This window comes from Pithys albifrons, chromosome Z, assembly GCF_047495875.1.
Source record: "Pithys albifrons albifrons isolate INPA30051 chromosome Z, PitAlb_v1, whole genome shotgun sequence".
NCBI classification, from domain to species: Eukaryota; Metazoa; Chordata; class Aves; order Passeriformes; family Thamnophilidae; genus Pithys; species Pithys albifrons.
In genome coordinates, this window is record NC_092497.1 from 75,299,036 (window position 1) to 75,317,249 (window position 18,214).

The following is an 18,214-nucleotide window of genomic DNA, read 5'->3' on the forward strand; positions in this document are numbered from 1 at the left end:
CAGACCACTTTGAAGATCAAAACCCACTGTCTCTTCATGTTTTTGCATTTCAGAGGTTGCTTCCATGACATTATACGTAACTTATCAGTAGTCTTTCACTTGTGTAGTGAGCAGAGATGAAGACCACCCTCTTTAAAGGAGTTATTATTTGGAAGAGTTAGCTTTTTTACAGTAGGATTTTAAACTATTATTTCCATAATGTTGTAGCATTGGTAAAGTGTGAATGTGCGCAATTATTCAATAGCTGCTGAAGTGTGCTGAGATGAACGTGTTATTGTAGGTTGCAATGTGCAGCCAGTAGGTGTGTGTTTCTGCCTTTATTAGAATTAATCAGTAGTTTACAACGGGGAGATTAAATTAAAGGTCTGAAAACAATTATTGTTTACTGATTACTCATTGAAGGAGAGGCAGAGTGCTATAGTATAACCAAGCAAATAGCATTATAGGCAGCTGCAGGTTTGGTTTAGAGGCAACTGTCAGTATTTGTGAGCTATACCTGTGATCTGTCTGGGTACTATCCAGCCAGGTTTTGGCGATGCTACACTCTGCTGTGGTGTGCAGTAGAAGCTTCCAAGCTCTCCATGTGACTGCCAGCCATGAGTCAGTATGTTTTCCTTCTGTACTACAATAAAAATGTTCAGTTAAAGAATAGAGTGGATATTCTTAAGGGCAGCAAGGCAAATTACATTTCTCAGCATGGCCCACTGCAAGTCAAAGCTTTTAGAGTATTAATGTTTGATGATAAGTAGCATTAAGTTAAAAATAGACTTAAGATTGGGAGAGGTTTTATTTCAGATCTCCCTCTAAATTAAACAGAAGAGCAACTTCTCATTGCAGTATATAGCTACATCATTTTACTTCTTTTCTTGCTCACTGCTATGACATAGGTGCAGAGGCTTAACTTGAAACAGACTTGTTAAGCAAGTAAGGAAGCATAAGAGGACATGAGCTGCTTATGGTAAATTACATCTATCCACTCTTTATTCCAGGATTTCCAAATGTGTGAAAGTTGCTTTACTGTCATGTTCTGTACTGAGATTGTTTTTACAAGTATATTGCAGAGCAGTTACTGAGTTAGTTGCACTTAGACAAAAATTCTTCTGGGTCCTTTCTCAAGGTATGGTTGTGGAAAATCAGTGGTTTCTTTTGGTTCTTTCAGTTAGAAACTGGAATTGTAAATCATTCATCTTAAAGAACCTACTTGGATTTCTTCTAGGGGATACAATAAGAGAAGGAATAAGGGTACCATCAATTCCTGCCACTTCTTCTTCCCAAATATCATCCTTTCGGTCTGTTCTCTAATGGACCAACACTGATCTTTTATACAGATTGTGTGCTCATACTCAGATCTTTGTCTGATGTAAATTGTTTATTGGCTAAAGCAAAGCTGAGCTGTTTTACACTACAGGATGTAACACACTAACATTTCTGTGCAACAGTGTAAGTTATGACAAGTTCTGGAGCTTCTTGTAATGGTATTTCTGGTTAAATGTTTGTATGATTAAATTGCAATGTCAGATTTGGATGGGTTAGATATGTGTTTAAGTGATGGGTCTACATTTTGTCAGTGTTTGTCAGAGGGTATTTTTGGGTTGTGTGTTCTTTTTTTAATGGCTTAATTTTTAGTTAGTACAGGTTTTTTTATAGCTCTATTTTTTAAAAATCTGTGTGTCTTCTCCCTCTGTGTTTCACTGTCCATTTCTGCTGTGTTGTGATTTCCCTATCTCTGTCTGGTCTTGACAGGATTCCCATTGGTTGAATACTGAGGACATGATGAGGAAGGTATCTTTGATACCTTTTGCATAACTTTGCTTTAACATGATAAGGTCCAAGTAACAGAGAAGATGATGCTGAATTAAATAATGAGTTCTTCAGGGCACGTTTAGAGGAAGTATGAACTTCCACTTACAGGAATCTCAGATAAAGAACTGATAGATTTTTTATGTATGACTTCATTGTTTTTACTTGACAAAATGTGTAAACTTATGAACCAAACATCAGACAAACAAATATAGATTAGTAAATGCTGAGATAGTAAATCTTGTCTTAAAAATTCAAGGACTTTTATCTTCTAATGGGTACACTGTGTTAATTTTATCCTGAAAAATCCTGCAGAGCTGTCAGTGTCATATGATGCTGTAATAATGTGTTCCATCTAGTGTCATGCATTGTCTTTTTACTGCCCTTCTTTTTCTCAAGGGATGATGAATGCCATTAGAGGAAACTTTTTGTTTTTCCTGGTGCATGGCAAGAGCATAGCCCAAGTCAGCATTGCAGCTTTGGAGGAGAACCCATGCTGAGTTTTGGGATTCTCAAGCTTGTATTAAGGTTTGAGAACACAATGAATTTCTTTAATAAACCAGCTAAGGTATATAGGTTGCCTTTAGGAGAGTGATATATCTTCATTCTAATTCATCAGAATTACCTTTAAATAAATTTTTAAAAATACTTATTATGAATAAAAGTTTTCTTCTAGCAAAGAATGACTCTTTCTTTTTAGGAGAACCTGCTTTTTTGGTTAGTTCAAGATGCTCATAAAAATACAGATCCATCTCAGTTTTTCTGGGACTGGGCTTATATTTTGAAATGCATGGACTTTCTAGCAAGGCATCTCTTAAATCAGGCATACTTTTCTGGCCATAGTGTCAGAAGAATTGCATTTTCCACCAATTTCCTCTTTCTAGACTGCATCATTTGCACTGTGAAATTCTTTCTTGCTGCAGAAGAGGTAACAATGCATTATTTGTGAACATTTTAATTTCCAGAGTGTGAGATGTCACTGGTTATTCATAGATGTGTTTGGCTGAGCTGGCAAAATGTCAAGCGACAACCACAGAATCAGAGCCTCCTAACCCTGAAGGAAAGGGAGGTAAAACCCCCTAAAACTTAAACTTAAAATGGCAAGCTTTTTATATTCACACTGAGGAGGGAAAATTAAAAGCCAAATACAATATATAAAAAGGTAGGAAGAAACAACAAATAACTCCACACCGAGTCACCCAACCAGTAATACAGATTTCACCACCCAGACCCGTATAACACCCCGAAAGATGCCTCCCAAGAGACACCCAGCATGAGAGGAGAAAAAACCAATAATGTAAGGGGAAAAAAAGGTTTACTTCCTGAACTAGAACAGCTGCAAGTAGCGGTGAGGCCTATCACTCCCAGCACAGTGATAGCAAGTCCCCTCAACACTCAGCCATGAAGGGACAAGAGAATTAGACACCTCCTACACCTCCTTTTGTACCTGATTTAATGTCAAATGATATGAAATATCTCTTTGGTTACTTAAGTCAGGTGATCCTTGTCCTCTCTAATCTATGTAACACTATCTGAGCCTACTAAACGTAAGGCCTAATCTAGGCCTAGCTAAAACCAAAGGCCAAAACTATCGCATAGATCTCACATGGGGATAATACAAAGGACCAGCTCTCATACACACATCCTTTTGGGGTTCAGGCAGATATTAATGGTATGTGAGTTAACTCAGTGCATTGGTCTAGTCATGGCTGTTTCTCCTCTCTTATTTTCTGCTTCAGTATATAGCATCATGAAGTACAGCCTCTCTTTCCTTGGCTTTGCCATTGCCACACCTTGTAAAAAGAACTGAAATTACTTTGTGTCAAGGAGAAAGTAAGTTTAACAAGTGATTAAATTAACAACATGGGAAAAAAGGCTAGGGTGGTCTGATCCTCCCTCAATACAAATGAGGATAACTCCACTACTGCCATTGAAGTTGGCCTCTCTGCTGTTGTTAAATCCATGAGGTAGGGACATGTGCCTTGGTGAATGGTGATGCTGTAATGCAGCCTTATTCAGCCTTCATGTTAACTTGCTTTCCTCATTTTCCTCTGTGTAAAACTCATCAGTTCCCCATCAGCCCTGTCCCACAAAGTACCATTTAAATGGTGAGGAAGATTTTAAGGAGTACTTTTGCTCAGTATATGGTTTGGCTAGAACTTACTACTAATTGCAAGGTAGTTAAATGCCACCCTAACTCCTGATCCCGTCAGATCTTGGAAGCTCAGCAGGGTCAGCCCTGGTTAGTACTTGGATGGGAGACCTCCTGGGAATACTGCGTGCTGCAGGTTCTAGACCTGAGGACTTCACTGTCACCAACCAAGCTCGCTCGGCCATGGCAGATGAACCTGAGGAGTTAAATGGTGGGGCCAGTTCTGCGCACGCTGAGCCTCACCTAAAAAATCCACTGTGCAGGCTCAAAGGACACACCCATGGGGGGAGAGCCCTGCCCAAATCTTCATTTGTGAAGCCTTGCCATATGCATACATACACTACTAATTGCAGTAGGTCAGCAGTCACTACTGACTTGCAGATGTCAGTGCATGATTTGTGAATGGTCAAAGTCCCGGAAAGAGCTATTTACATACTTTTTTTCTGTCTTGCTTTTTCAACAGTTACATTGCAAACCAAGGAAAATTAGAAAGTATCAATGACAATGAAGTTGGATATTATGTTGGACTTAGAAATCTGTGAGTATGGAATACTTATTTTATAAAGCTATCTTTTTCTGTAACTCTCTAATGGAACCATATGGAGACTTTGTATGTTAGTGAGGAAAATTGTAACTCTTGCAGTTGAGCCTTGCTGAGATTTCACCCAAACTCTTATTTTAACAATTAATATGCTTTCTGTTATATTTTAATGAAATTCAAATATTACAACAGTTTTAATTATTTTCCCAGGACTGTGGTGGATTCAGGCTTAAGATTTCTGTCCCATCAGGCATTTGTGAAAAACGTGAACCTACAATACATGTGAGTAAGAGTAGTTTCTGTCTTCTAAGTCAAAACTGCCTAACTCATGTGAAATTATTTATTGTTATTTCTATGTCTTACTATTTTTTTCATAAAGCACTTTAACAAGTGAGACTTACAATGATCGTCTATCATTAACTGACCTTAAATAAGATACGCTTGGTAAGGAACTGGCAGATCATAAGGACACAATGTGGGGTGGTAAAAAAGACCATGCAGTCCTTTATCTTGTCTCTTACAGTGGACTTTGGCTGTATCTTTCATGGTAAGTTGTGTATCACAAAGAATGTCTCTGTTGAGGGTATGATGTCCGCACTGTGCATCACACTCACTGACATGGTTTTGACTCTAGTCTGATTTGATGGGCTTAACATATTTTCACAGAAGCACAGAATCACAGAATATGCTGAGTTGGAAGGGACTCACAAGGATCACTAAGAGTCCAACTTCTAGCACTCTGCCCATGTCCAAGAGCAGCTGCAGTGCAGTAGGTGCATACCTGAAGCACATCAAATACAATTTGAACAGTGCCTGTGCCTAGAGACTGTGAAATGAAGTGCTGGGAGTGATCAGAAGATTCACTTTAAAAGCTCACTCACTAAACTAATGCACCCAAAGCATAATATAGGGAAGAAGTTGCTTTCACAGCCAAATGCAATTTGTAGTTCATAAACTTCAGGAAGCAGAATTGATGCCTGTGCAGCTTTTTGACTGTGTCTTTCTAGATTTCTTATGCTTTAAATTAAGCAGAGGCTGAACTGATCAAAGTTCTCTTTTAGTATGACTTTTGTGCTTTTATCCACATGAGATTGGACACACATAATGCCAAGCCTTGGGTTTGTAAGGTATTTCTTTGTAAGAGGGAAGAACTGTTGAAGAGAACACAGGGTTGATTGTTTTGCTCGTGAGATGAAAATCGCTTTCTGAGTTGAGTTTTCCAAAGAACAGGAATTAATTCATGTAAGGAAGTGGACATGGATGTCTGCTTCTGCCTAAACATTAAATGCCATCCTTAACACAGAACATTCATTGGAGGAGTGTGAACAAGATCTTGGAAATCTGTGAGGTGTTACATAGGGCAATAATCTTCTATAGTAAATTTATGTGTTTACCTGTGTAAAAATTGCTTGGTGAATTACAGTTATAAAATATGACACTCCACATGCACTGGCTGTGGAAATATGCGATACCAGTAGAAATACTCAATAAGAACCTACTGTCTGAAAGGCACATTTGCAGAGAAAGACTTAGTGACTGTGCTGGCCCAGAATCTCAGTTCAGTGAGGCAGAAAAAGCAAATCCAATTTTGTAATCAAAAGGAATTTTGTGTTATGCTTTTACATTTTCTTCCGATGACATTAGTGCCTGGGAAGGAATCTATCAGAATACTTTGTAAAGGTTAGGACACTGAAATTACTCATCTTGAAAGATACTACAGAGAAGAGCTATAAGGAGCTTGTAAAGCAAATAATTTAAGGAGACTCAGAGCCTGAGTCTGTTCAGTGCAATAAAGAGAAGACTGAAAAGGAACATCATTGCAGTAGGACACGGAATAATGTTTTGAAATTGAGAGAAGGTCAGTTTAGGTTAGATATAAGAAGTTTTTTGCAATGAGGGTGTTAAAGCACTGGCACAGGTTGCCCAGAGTACTGGTGGATGCCCCAGCCCTGGGAACATTCAATGTCATGTTGGATAGGATTTTGAGCCACCTGGTCTAGTTGCACATTGCAGGGGAATGGGACTACATGACCTTTAAAGATCTCTTTCAACCCAAACTATTCTATTATTTGAAAAGATATTTGAAAGACCTTCCTGACTGTCTGGGCAAGTAGACACCACAGAAGATGAGTAAATTTGTGGAATTGAGAGGGTTTTCTGCCACTTGTCTTAAGGAAATGGGTTTCATGCAGTCATATAGTCTTTCTGTCCCCAGTGGTTGCTTCTAAGCAAAACTTGTGTAGGTAAACTGACCAGTTTTCAGAAAACTGACCATTGAGCAGAACAGGGAGACGAAGACCCTATTAAAGTTATCACTGAAGGAAAAAGTATGATTTTGTATATATAACCTGCTAGGTTTTACAGAACCCACTTGAATGGGACACCTCTAAAATACTTCAGCCATAGGAAGTACTTCCACTGGAGAATACAATCAAATGGGGGCTACGTATCTGTTGGTAAGCAGGCTTTGCTAGAGCTGTAGTTCATGAAGCTCCTCGTTAGAAACAGATTAGACTGACATGACATCTGTTCAATTGATGTACATGGATTCTTGATCTAAAATACTTACATTGTGAACAATGAGCTCATCCAGATTTGTACTGTGTTTTCTTTTGGTGGGGATTTAGTAATGTTAGCAGACACAGGATAAGCCCAGATAAGATGAAAAATATTAAGTGGCACCACCTGCTCTAGATGCACAGAACAAAGCAGTAAGTATGGAGGTATTTTTTACCAAGGCTGACCTCTTATGCCTGCAAAATATGTTTGTTTGTTTTCTCTGAAAAGTCTTTATGCATGCTTAAATGTTTCTGAAAGCCCCAGTGAATCATGCCTTGTTGTCATCAGCAATAAAAGTCTTGTTGACTGCACTGGGAATGAGATATGGCTCATGGTATGGTTAGGACAGTGAAAACTGTTAAGAGCTGAAATAATTTCACTTTGCAAGAGTAAACTCTGAATACAGTTTTTCTAGAAATCTTACATTTTGTTTTGAAACAAATTTGTTACTATTCCATAAAGAAAACAAAAGCTCCAAACACTTTTCTGAAGACTGATATAACTATATAAGCTTTAATTTTACTAGTGATACTATTACATCTCATTTTTTCGTCTATGAAAAATTTTTTAATGTAGTTAAGGGGCTCTTATTAAATGAAAGTAGTATTTATTTTATGAATCATGCAAGAGTATCAGTTTAAAAGAAATTTATTAATACACATTTCCTTAAGCCCTTTTTGGTTATTATCTTATTTTCTTGGTGAAACTTATGTAGCTCAAGTATCTTTCTAGAGGTATGTATGATGAGAAAATTTAATAACTTAAACAACAGGAAAATAAATGCCCTAATAGATACTACTGAAGTGTAATTAATAGCCTTGCTCATCTAATTTTAGTGTTTTTATTGACATTAGACTCAAATTAGCTGACAGTTGCATTTTAGTAGTGTTGCATTTTATAAGCTTATTTGCTGCTAACAGTTCTAATGGACCTGTGTATTACATATGCATAGTATATTGTCAGTGCCTTTAAATCTAAAAACAAATTTGACAGGAAGTGCATATTTAGAAAAAACTTTAAAAAAATAGCTGTTGTTACGTGCCAATCTGCGTCTAACTGTGTTACTGAATCATAGATTTGTGAGTGTGATATATATACACGCTAGGTATTAAGATCACCTTGTATCTCTACACTGTTCAGGTTAGGTAAGGCAGCCAAATGCAACCACTTGAGATGTACCTTTCTGCACACAGGGCTGGGTCCAGACATAGGTAGAGCAGGCAGTTGCCTGTGGAGGGAGACTGAGTGTAGCACAATGGCCATTTCTTCACATCTTTACCCCTGTTCTCCTTAGATCTGTTTCCTGCTCTTTCTTGCCTCCCCTTGGGAGAAGTGCTACAGATGGTAGAGCTGTGCCTATGCTACTAGGTCTATGAATTTTTATGTGTCTTCTCAGTCTGCTTTTGCTCTCCTCATCTTGCCACAGGTTTACTTTTAGCTGAATTAGGGCTAGCAAGTTTAAAACAAGCTTGATATTTCTATGTAAAATAAAAGGCATGCTTTTGACTGAATTGCATCCTATCCTTAGGTATAGCTTTAGAGCCACGTTCTGTATTTTTGACATGTTGTTTCCTTAAGAAAACAGTCTTTAGAACCCCAGATGAATCTCCTTTGGGCTGTTCACCATGAACTTTTTATATGTAGTTAAATTGGGGAACTAATTAGTATTCTCTTTCCATGAAAGTGTGGTCCTTAACTACTTCAAGATAAGCATGGCAGTGATTTTTCACTTAACATGAATTAAGGAGACTGCAGCAGGCATCTCTGTAGTCAATATAAAGCGATCATTTAATGAAAAATATACATAAAATTAAATTTCCTGTCAAAGTATTGTTGAAGGTGATAAATTTATAACAGTGGTCTACAAGTAAAGCCTACTGTAATTCTGATTGTCTTTTGGGAAAGGTAGGATTTAGTTGCTATGCAGGTAGGAGAGGCAGATGTATGCCTTACTTGGTAATGGCACAGAGGCATCTTCAAGTGCTGCTTGTCAGTGTCAGAACTGGAAGGATTATTTTGCATGCTAAGTGTAGAGTATCCCATAGAGGGATGGGCTTTGATGTGTCTCACTGCTCAAGGCAAAAGCCCAAGCTGATAGAGGCATCAAACTTCTTTTATTCAACCTACCAACACAGAGCATTAGGGAAAAAAATATAATGTCAGGTTTTGTCCAAACAAAACTTCTGTTCTATATACAAATTGTACTTTAATGCTCATATATCCAATCAGGGTCCTTGAGACATTTCCACCAACATCTGCCATAAGCAATCCAATACATCTGCCTAATGAGATTGTAGCTCAGTTGTTTTGTACTTACATATAAGGACCAGTCAGTCTGTAAACTTCAGGTTGTTTGCCAGAAGAAATCCATGATGAAATGTAGTAAATACAATCTCTTAAAGATTCTCTTACAAAAAGTTACAGAGGATCCAACTTACAATTTCTGTGAAAATTATATTGTACTCAGAGATGAAGGACTGAAAGTTGGGAAGTAAGCACTGTGTTCTCTAGTTAGATTAAAAAAATATATATATTTAATCCCTGGTTTTAAATGCAATGCAACTTTAAGTGTGAAGCCTTTATGGTGCCTTTATGATACTATTTAATACTCATGGTATTTTGGCTCATAACTCTGATTTTCACTTTAGTGCTGGCAGTTATAGTTCACTGCTCTCACTATCTTTAATTGGTAGATTGATACGACTGTAGAAGGCCAGCATTATTTTGTTCGAGTTGGAGAAAGCAATTTTATAAGCCTATGAGAGGAAGAACATTTTTAGTCCAGGTGAACATTTCTTTGCTCTGCAAAATGGTAGAGGACTTTTCACTTAATTACCTCTGGAAACCGTAAATGCTTAATTGACATAAAAAAGCCCAATACATGCATTTTACAGTTTTCCTTTTGATCTTCCATGTGGGTGCGTATTGTACATGCAATTTGAAAAGAACAACTGAATGGCTCTGATACGGATATGTGCTAGCATGTGAGTAGGGCTTATGTGAGTACAGAGTTTGGTGCAGCATCAAAGAAGGGAATACACCCATTTCACATGAATAAATTGAGCATGTAATTAACACCTGGACTTTACAAAATACTTTGAAACACAGTTAAATCTGCTGCTTTTCTTCAGTGAACAAAGTGCTAAAAGTGAAAATATTGATCCCTATTGAGTTTGATTTGAATGTATTTGACTTTAGATGCATTCTGTATTCAAACCTTTGCAACCCTTCAAACCATAAACTAATACCAAACACTGTCTTTTTACAACTGAAGTCAATGGACTTTTAGAGCTAGTTTGAGTTCTTAATTTTTTTTTTAGAGATGGAAAGTGTATTTTCAGTGTAAGAAGAAGCAATTCTAATTAATGCAATCTTTCTTTTTTTTCCACAGCAATTTATCCGGAAACAAGTTCTCAAGTTTGTCCAAGAAGCCTTTTCGCCATCTGGGTTTGTCTGATCTGTAAGTTGTCATTTCTTAAAATAAAGTTTATTTTTGGCTGAAATGGAAGAACAAGACTTAGAAGTTTTTCTGTTGAAGGTAGAGGTACATCAAGGATTAGGGGTGAAATTCTGATCCAAAGAATGCATCAAGGCCGGACACTTAAATTCAGGGATAATTTCACTCCAGAGCTTCAAGAAGGTCAGGTATATACTTGAAAACAATGTAGAGGTCAAAATAACCTCTTCCTTCAGCTTTAAGATATTTTATTGTGAGATTGTTTCACACAAAACTGCTAGTGTTTGGATTAAATATTTGAACTACTGAAAATACAGTCTCCCACAGATCTTCAAGTGAAAATTCACTCTCATATATGAGCCCTACAGCTGCTATACTTATGGTTGGCTATCGAAGAATAGTTTTATTTTCTTCAATTCATTGAGTTGCACTGTGCTTTATACAATAATTTAGTAATGAAAGCACTGGTGAATGTATTTATTTATTTTAATTCTGTTACGTCAACCAGATTTTCTTTATTGGTACATGCTCCAAAATTTTAGTCATCTTGTACATTCTCTGCTAGTATGTGGAGAGCCTGCAGAAGCATTAGGAGGGCTGGGGCTGCACCGGAAATTGCTCTCCTGGAGCTCAGAACAGAGTCAGAAGTTGTCCCAAGTGCCATTCCAAGTATGCAACACCAGACATGGAATCCTGGACCTCTTCTGGTGAACTTCACTATGTGAAAAGTGAAATGAGAAAATCTTAGTGCCAAAAAAATGAGGTTATGCCTCTTGGGTATGTTTTGTTGGTAATGAAGTTGGTATAATTATTTTCTTTACAGCCTAAGGAACATTGCTAACTGGAATTTTCTTTCTTAACTTGGTGGTCGCTGAGCACTCTGAGGGGAGACTAGCTAGTTGCAGAGCTCTCCCATTGTTCCATGTCCTGTGTTGGTCTGTTAGTTCTGCATGAAACAGCAGGGGAATGGTACTGGGAGTGAGTCAGATGTGGGAAAGATAGATTGTGTGAAGGTTAAACAAAGTAGTGTTTAAGGTATGGACGCAATGTGTGATGAGGTACAAGCTAAGAGACAAAAAGGATACAAAATTGAGGTAGAGCATTGTGGGCTTGTGAAAGGGAGTGGAGAAGTAGATTAACTGAAGTTATGCAAAAAGACATTGTGATGAAGTGAGATAAACAGATGTGAGGTGGAGAAAGAGGGGAGAGTGGTGCAGGAAAGTAAGGATAAGAAAGTGAAGGGTTAAAAGCAGAGCCTGAAGGGAGGAAACTGATGATAAAATCAGTGTAGTTGAACATTTGTGTTGATAAGTAGCTAATACATAGGTGAAAGATCAGAAACAGGAGAGAAAGAAGAGTGTTAGCAGAGAAATCTGCGATAAAAATGTTGCCATAAATAGCTTGAAGAACTTCTGAAGAAAGTCTGACAAACAAGTATGTTTGTACTGTTAGTACTCTTGTAAATCAAAATGTCTTCTCCATGGCCACCCCCTTGTCATGGGGGAGAATCTTGCATGACCTCATGAGGTTGTGTGCTATGCTGGCGGTGGTTTGTGCGTCCGGTAGGGTCTCCCATGCCAGACAGGTCTCAACTGAAGGGTCAGACAAAGTGTGTCCATGGGCAGGATGGGATCGCTAGTCCCCCTTCAACCATCCTAGGAGAAGGAAACTCCAATGGTCCACTGTGGCTTCCAGTTGGGAGACATGGAGACACCCCATTCAAGATGCTACTGCTTCCTTTGAGAATGCACGCAGAATCAGTCTCAAGGAGGAAAGGCAACACAGAAAGAACCATTCCTCACGAATATCACCTAAGGAGACTTTCCACTGTGCCTTTTTAGCCACCAGCGCGCTTGCAGGAAGTGTGGGTAAAGTCCTTCCCAAACCTTCATTTGCGAAGCCTAGCTGTGATCAAATCGAAACCTAAAGAGACAAAAGATTCAGGCTAGGGTAGTAGAGGATATTTACCAGGTGTTTAGAACAAACTGCAGCTGTAAAATTACAGCAAACAAGGTAAAGACTCGTAATTTGCTTTTGCTAGTTCAGTTTCTTTCTTTCACACGTGTCTGTAGAGCGCCATTATGCCTCAAGCATCCTGCCTATGATCTGCCTACCACCCTTGATGCATTTAGCGTGGGATATAAGAGTGGGAGAAAAAGACTGTGTTTGTATGTGTTATGGTGGTGTTAAAGTCCAGCAGATGACTTGTTTCTTCAGAGACTTTTGAGGGTGCTTCACGCAGTTGTTAATCCTCAAAGAACTTGAGATAGCTTTTGGGGAACAGGTTATGGCTCTGATAAACTGATTTTTTTGTGATTTCCACACTTCGTGTCCTTAGGAGGCATTTATGAGCATAGATTCTGTGAGAAACTTGAGCTTCTGTATATCAAAAATACCCATGAAACTTTATTAAGAACGATCGTTCTGCTTGTAATGAAATGTCTTAAATAGTCACTTGCTCACCCCCTTTGTTAAATCTCAAGTAAATTCTATGCAGTGTACCGTATCCATTACTGTTTCAGGGTAATTTTTTAAGTTAATATTTTTTCATTATATTACCTGAGGTTTTCTGATGTCTGATCCCATCAGATCTTGGAAGCTAAGTAGGAGCAGCCCTGGTTAGTACTTTGATGGGAGACCTCCTGGGAATACTGGGGGCTGTAGGTTCTAGTCCTGAGGACTTCACTGTCACCATCCAAGCTCGCTCGGCCATGGCAGATGAACCTGAGGAGTTAAAGGGTGAGCCAGTTCCGCGCAACCTGTGCCTCACCTAAAAAATCCACTGCGCAGGCTGGAAGGGCACACCCATGTGGGGAGGGCCCTTCCCAAATCTTCGTTTGTGAGGCCTAGTCTTGACACCTTAGGTTTTACTGTGAGATTTTCTGTAAGTGTTGTAGTAGATGAATTTTGAAGATTAGCTATAATCCTTTTTTATTATTAGACTTTGTTAGTGCATGTATACAATCCAAGAGTGTTTGACTTTAAAAAGAATTTACCACCTCACAGCAATAAATCATTTTTGTGGTAACTGAGAAGAGACTCAGATGTAGAAGAGAGGAATTCTGATCTCTGCCTGATTTATGAAATAAAATGGACCTTCACAGAAAAACCCGTTCTCCAGGTGCTCTTGATTTATCCTGAAGAATTGGAAATAGTATTCAAATACCCTGTGTAATTTCTCCTGCCTATGAGAGTTTGGGTCCTTGGTGCATGTAGAGCTTAATTCTTTACATGGAAACTGTTACTGACTTGCAATTTGCATTGTGCTGTTTACTAATGTTGCATGCCTTTTGATTCTTAACTAAAGGATTCAACTTCTACTTTCACCCAGCTAAGTGCCTAAAGTCCCCCTGCGCCTTTTTTTTCTATATGCATGACACATTTTGCATTCTAAGTAAATTAGTGGTTTTTTTGCTGTAGGATATTGGTGAACAATCCATTCAAGTGTTCCTGTGAAATCATGTGGATCAAGAAATTTCAAGAGGCCAAGTTTTCCACTGAAACTCAGGATTTATATTGCATGGATGACAACAACAAGAAGACAGCCTTGCTGGATATGAAGGTCCCGAACTGCGGTAATATTCTTTAACATAAAACTACTGCTAAATTATTGTGAGCCAGGAAAAACAAATGTAGTTTTTTACAAGGTACCTCTCAGGATGACAACAGCACTCTAAAGGAAAAGTTTTCAGTGGAGATATTAACAACTGAGTTAACAGCTGAGTATTCTTTCACGCCACTTGTAATAATTCTGGGAACTTCATAGGATCATGGAATGTTAGAATATGCTGAGTTGGAAGGGAACCATCAGGACAATCAAGTCCAACTCCTGCCCCTGTGCTGGCAGTCAGCATTGTTGAAACACTTCTTGAACTCAGATAGGCTTGGTACTGTGACCACTTCCCTGGGGAGCCTTTCCAGTGGTCACCCACCCTCTGGGTGAAAAATCTTTTCCTGATGTCTAAGCTAAGTCTCCCCTGAGTCAGCTTCCTGCCATTCCCTCAAAGTCTGTCACTAGTCACAAGAGTGAAGAGATCAGTATTTGCCCCTCCACTTCCCCTTGTGAAGATGTTGAAGACCACAATGAAGTCTCCCCTCAGTCTCCACTTCTCCAGGCTGAATAAACCAAGTGACCTCAGCCACTCCTCGTAAGGTTTCCTCTCTAAACCTTTCAACCTGTTTTTTGTTGGGTTTTTGTTGTTGTTTTTTTTTGTTGTTGTTGTTTGATTTTGGTTTTTGTTTGTTTGTTTTTTTTAATCTCTTGATTCTTTAGAAATGTGCCTTTATTCTAGTGGAAGGAAACAGAATACTGGTTATAGGTAGCACACAAGAATTAATATAGAACGTGTGTGCCTTTGTTGAACTAAATAGTGGTGCTTTCAAGCTTAATAGACATGAAATTTTACCTACTTGAATTTTTTTTCAAGTATTTGTTGTTAATGAAGTCTTTATTTTCCTTCAAAAATACAGATTCTAAAACTAGGACCACAGCAAGAAAATCCAACTGCCTGCTAATCAAGAAAAATTAGCATTAGCTCTGTTTTTCACACAAATAAAATTCTACTGAATTCACTTGTAAAGGCTATATGAAAGAGTTATTTGAAGCTTAGGTCTGTGGCATATTGCAGCATATTTTTTTCAGTTATCTTGGATCCAGAGCCAGTGAAAAAATAATGTAAAAATAATGCATCTGCTTACTTTTTTTTGATATACAATATTGTTGCCTGTATATGGTCTTGGGACAGCTGGGGAAAGGTTTCACCTACTAGTTGAAGAGGTTTCTCATCCTCTGAGGGGCAGAGACAGGGTGTTTCTAACATCTGCTGAACTCTGGAATTCCTTGCATAGTGGGGAGCTGGGGTGCCCAGCAGCAGGCAGGCAAGAAGGAAAGGGAGCAAGGGCATCCTTTATGGAGGTCTGATTTGAAAAGGGAAAGCTGTAGGTGAAGATGAACAGTAGGATAAATTATACCTTTTCTTCTTCCACCTTCTCTCATTAAGTGTCCTTTTCTCCACTGCCTTTACAGAGGGTGTGAGATCCTCTTGACAGCAGCTGCCAGCACAGAACAGGTATAGAGGGAACCTACTGCAGGCCCAACAAGTGCAGCATTTATTGGCAATGATGCATTTTGTGGCCATGTATCATGCTATTAGTTTTGTGTCCAGCTTCCATCTGGGATCAGGTGTGGTGATGTATTCATGGCAAAAATAGTGCAAGTGTCTGGTGCAGGAAAAAAAAAAGCCCCACCTATTTAGGGGATCTTGTGAGCTGCGGAGTTGGTCCTGTGTGCTTCAGGATTTGATTTATCTGAAATGGGAGATGATACCTAGCTGTGTTGAATGGATCGAACCTTCTGCTCCAGCTGGATAGATTGGAGGGCAGATTAATGTGCTGGCTGTAGAGAGATCAGTCTGCTCTTGGACTGAGATCAATTGGTGCAAACAAGGAACTCCATCACAGTCTTTCGTAACATTCTTGGCTGGCACATCTATAAGCTACCAGGGAGCTAGGATTTTCCTTTGAAAACTTTTGATGTTAAATACCCAGAATTAAACCTATGAGACATTAGTTCTTTCTCTGATTTATTAACCATCTGCAGTAAGAACAGGCTTGTCTCTGACCTCTGGATGCTGTGTAGATGCATATGTGTGTACCCATGCATGCATCCTGTGGGCATATCTTGACTGAAGTACTTGTCATGACAAGGGAAGGTGGTACTTCCAAGTAGAGAAGGAAAATGAGGAGGAGAGGTGAGTATATACAACATTTGGATTGGAATTTTCAGTATCTGCAATTTGCATATGGAAAACATGCATTGTTTGAAGATCTGTGTGAATGTCAACACATGTCTACAAATAATTTATGTTAGCTTTCACGGTCCAAATATCACCAACTTTATATAATTTTTTTCCCATATCTTGTAGAGGTTCTTTTCCCTTAATTTTCTTTTTTTTTCAAAATGAACCAGTGCAGGACATAGGTTTTCAATAAAGATGGCAACACAGCCTTTTCCTAAGCACAGAGCAGAGAATCCCAGAAAAAAAGGAATGACCATCTTGAGGGGCTGTGTTCTGGAAGATACCAATGCGTGGTTGTTGCTTTCAATATCTTTGAAGATACTTCAGTGTATTTTAAAGGACAAGATTTAGTTTCAAAACAAAACCAATCATGGTGCTCGTTTATTTAATTACTAGAACCTTCTGAGAGGCTAATAGGAAGAACTGAAATAGAAGAGAAATTTAGCTTTTGACATATGTGAACATTTTTCCCTGTGAACTATGTGACCTTTTTATTTCCCTTTAATGTCAAGAGAAATTTTTGGGTAGGTAGACCTCTGCATTTTGTAAATAAAATGTTTTCTATTTTTTCTTCTCCTAATGTAATGGCTTCATCCCGTCTTCTTGTTGAATTTGTTGGTTAACTTTTTTTAAAATTTAGAAACTAAGCAAATGTGCACTCTTCTTTATGTTCAGGTGTTATGAATTGCTTTGTACTAGTATAGTAAGAGGCCTATACAGTATTTGGTAAATGTTTTGGTAATAGAACGTCTTGCTACTGTGTGCTGTAAATGTATCTCTTGCTGAGAAGTAGGTAGAGACCACTGTCATTTCTTGATTATAAGGCTTCAGTTTGTACTAATTGGTGAGAAAATTAGTAAATTTCTGTGGTACTTATTGTTTGTATGGTGGAAGTGTTCAGTAATGTGCTGAGACTGATTGCAATTTAGATGCCATCAACTTTGTGATTTATTTTCTTGAGGTTTAAATACAGGTATGCTCACTATCTAGAAGATCCTTTCTAGCTGCAATATTAGAAGTGTCAATCAATAAATATTTTTTTCAACTGCATTTGAAAAATGTGTTTGGAGATAATGAAAATTCTTAGATTCTTTCAAGTTCTAAATTCACACTTAATTGCTGTGTCAAAGGTTGTCAGGTTGCATCTACCACAGTAGAGCCTCCTGTCTAAAGAAATGGTGGTGGTGTTTAGTTTTGCCAATTCCACAGTATTTGCTGTTTGTCTGTACGGCATGGATAGCATCATCACCTTTGTGATGTCCTCTTCTGTTTCCAGTTGATAAATAGCATTAGAAAATCAATAAAGAAAACTAAATAGGTAAAAACTTTGTTACTACTACTACTACTGCTGTAAGCTCTGGTGGCAATTGCCACTGATGTGTTAAGTCCTTGAAAGCAAGGCATGTCCTATGCCTGGAATAAAAGACCCAGAAGACTATCAGTCTGCAGATCACCTGGAGCCAAGAAAGCTGATCACCCGAATGCCAAGGAGGCAGGACCATGTCTTTGGGACTAGTTATTGATGTGTTGCTTGCTTTCTCTGGTAGATTCAGTTACTCAGCTGTCACCATTCATTGCAGTGATATTGAAAGAAGTCTTTTTATCTTGTGGTGTTTTGTGGAAATGTGCAGCTTCTACAGCTGTTTCTGCAGTCCTGTGCAGATTTCACATTGCTCTAGATCTCAGCCTGGTAATGGCATTTTACCTTATCTAGCCAATTTATGTTTATGTATGCAGATATGGTGCTTAATCAGTCCTTCAATTTTGCTTGCTTATTCAGCTTTGGATTCTTGTTTCTTTTGTCCTGTTTCTTCAGATACCTCCTTTCTTGCCATTGGTCATGTACTCTAGTGAAAATCTACGGAAGAATGTTGCAAATTATTTCCATGTACTAACTTGCATATAAC

The 18,214-nt window shown here is 38.4% G+C and overlaps 1 protein-coding gene across 8 annotated transcripts in view; it reads left to right on the forward strand.

Annotated features, from left to right (window-relative positions):
- NTRK2 (neurotrophic receptor tyrosine kinase 2) overlaps positions 1-18,214 on the forward strand; it is a 203,902-nt gene that overhangs the window by 13,874 nt on the left and 171,814 nt on the right. For all 8 annotated transcript variants that reach the window (XM_071581437.1, XM_071581428.1, XM_071581433.1 and 5 more), the window contains exons 2-5: positions 4,416-4,490; positions 4,704-4,775; positions 10,444-10,512; positions 13,930-14,084. In XM_071581437.1, the coding sequence (XP_071437538.1) occupies positions 4,416-4,490; positions 4,704-4,775; positions 10,444-10,512; positions 13,930-14,084 (371 nt within the window). The remainder of the gene's footprint in view (positions 1-4,415; positions 4,491-4,703; positions 4,776-10,443; positions 10,513-13,929; positions 14,085-18,214) is intronic.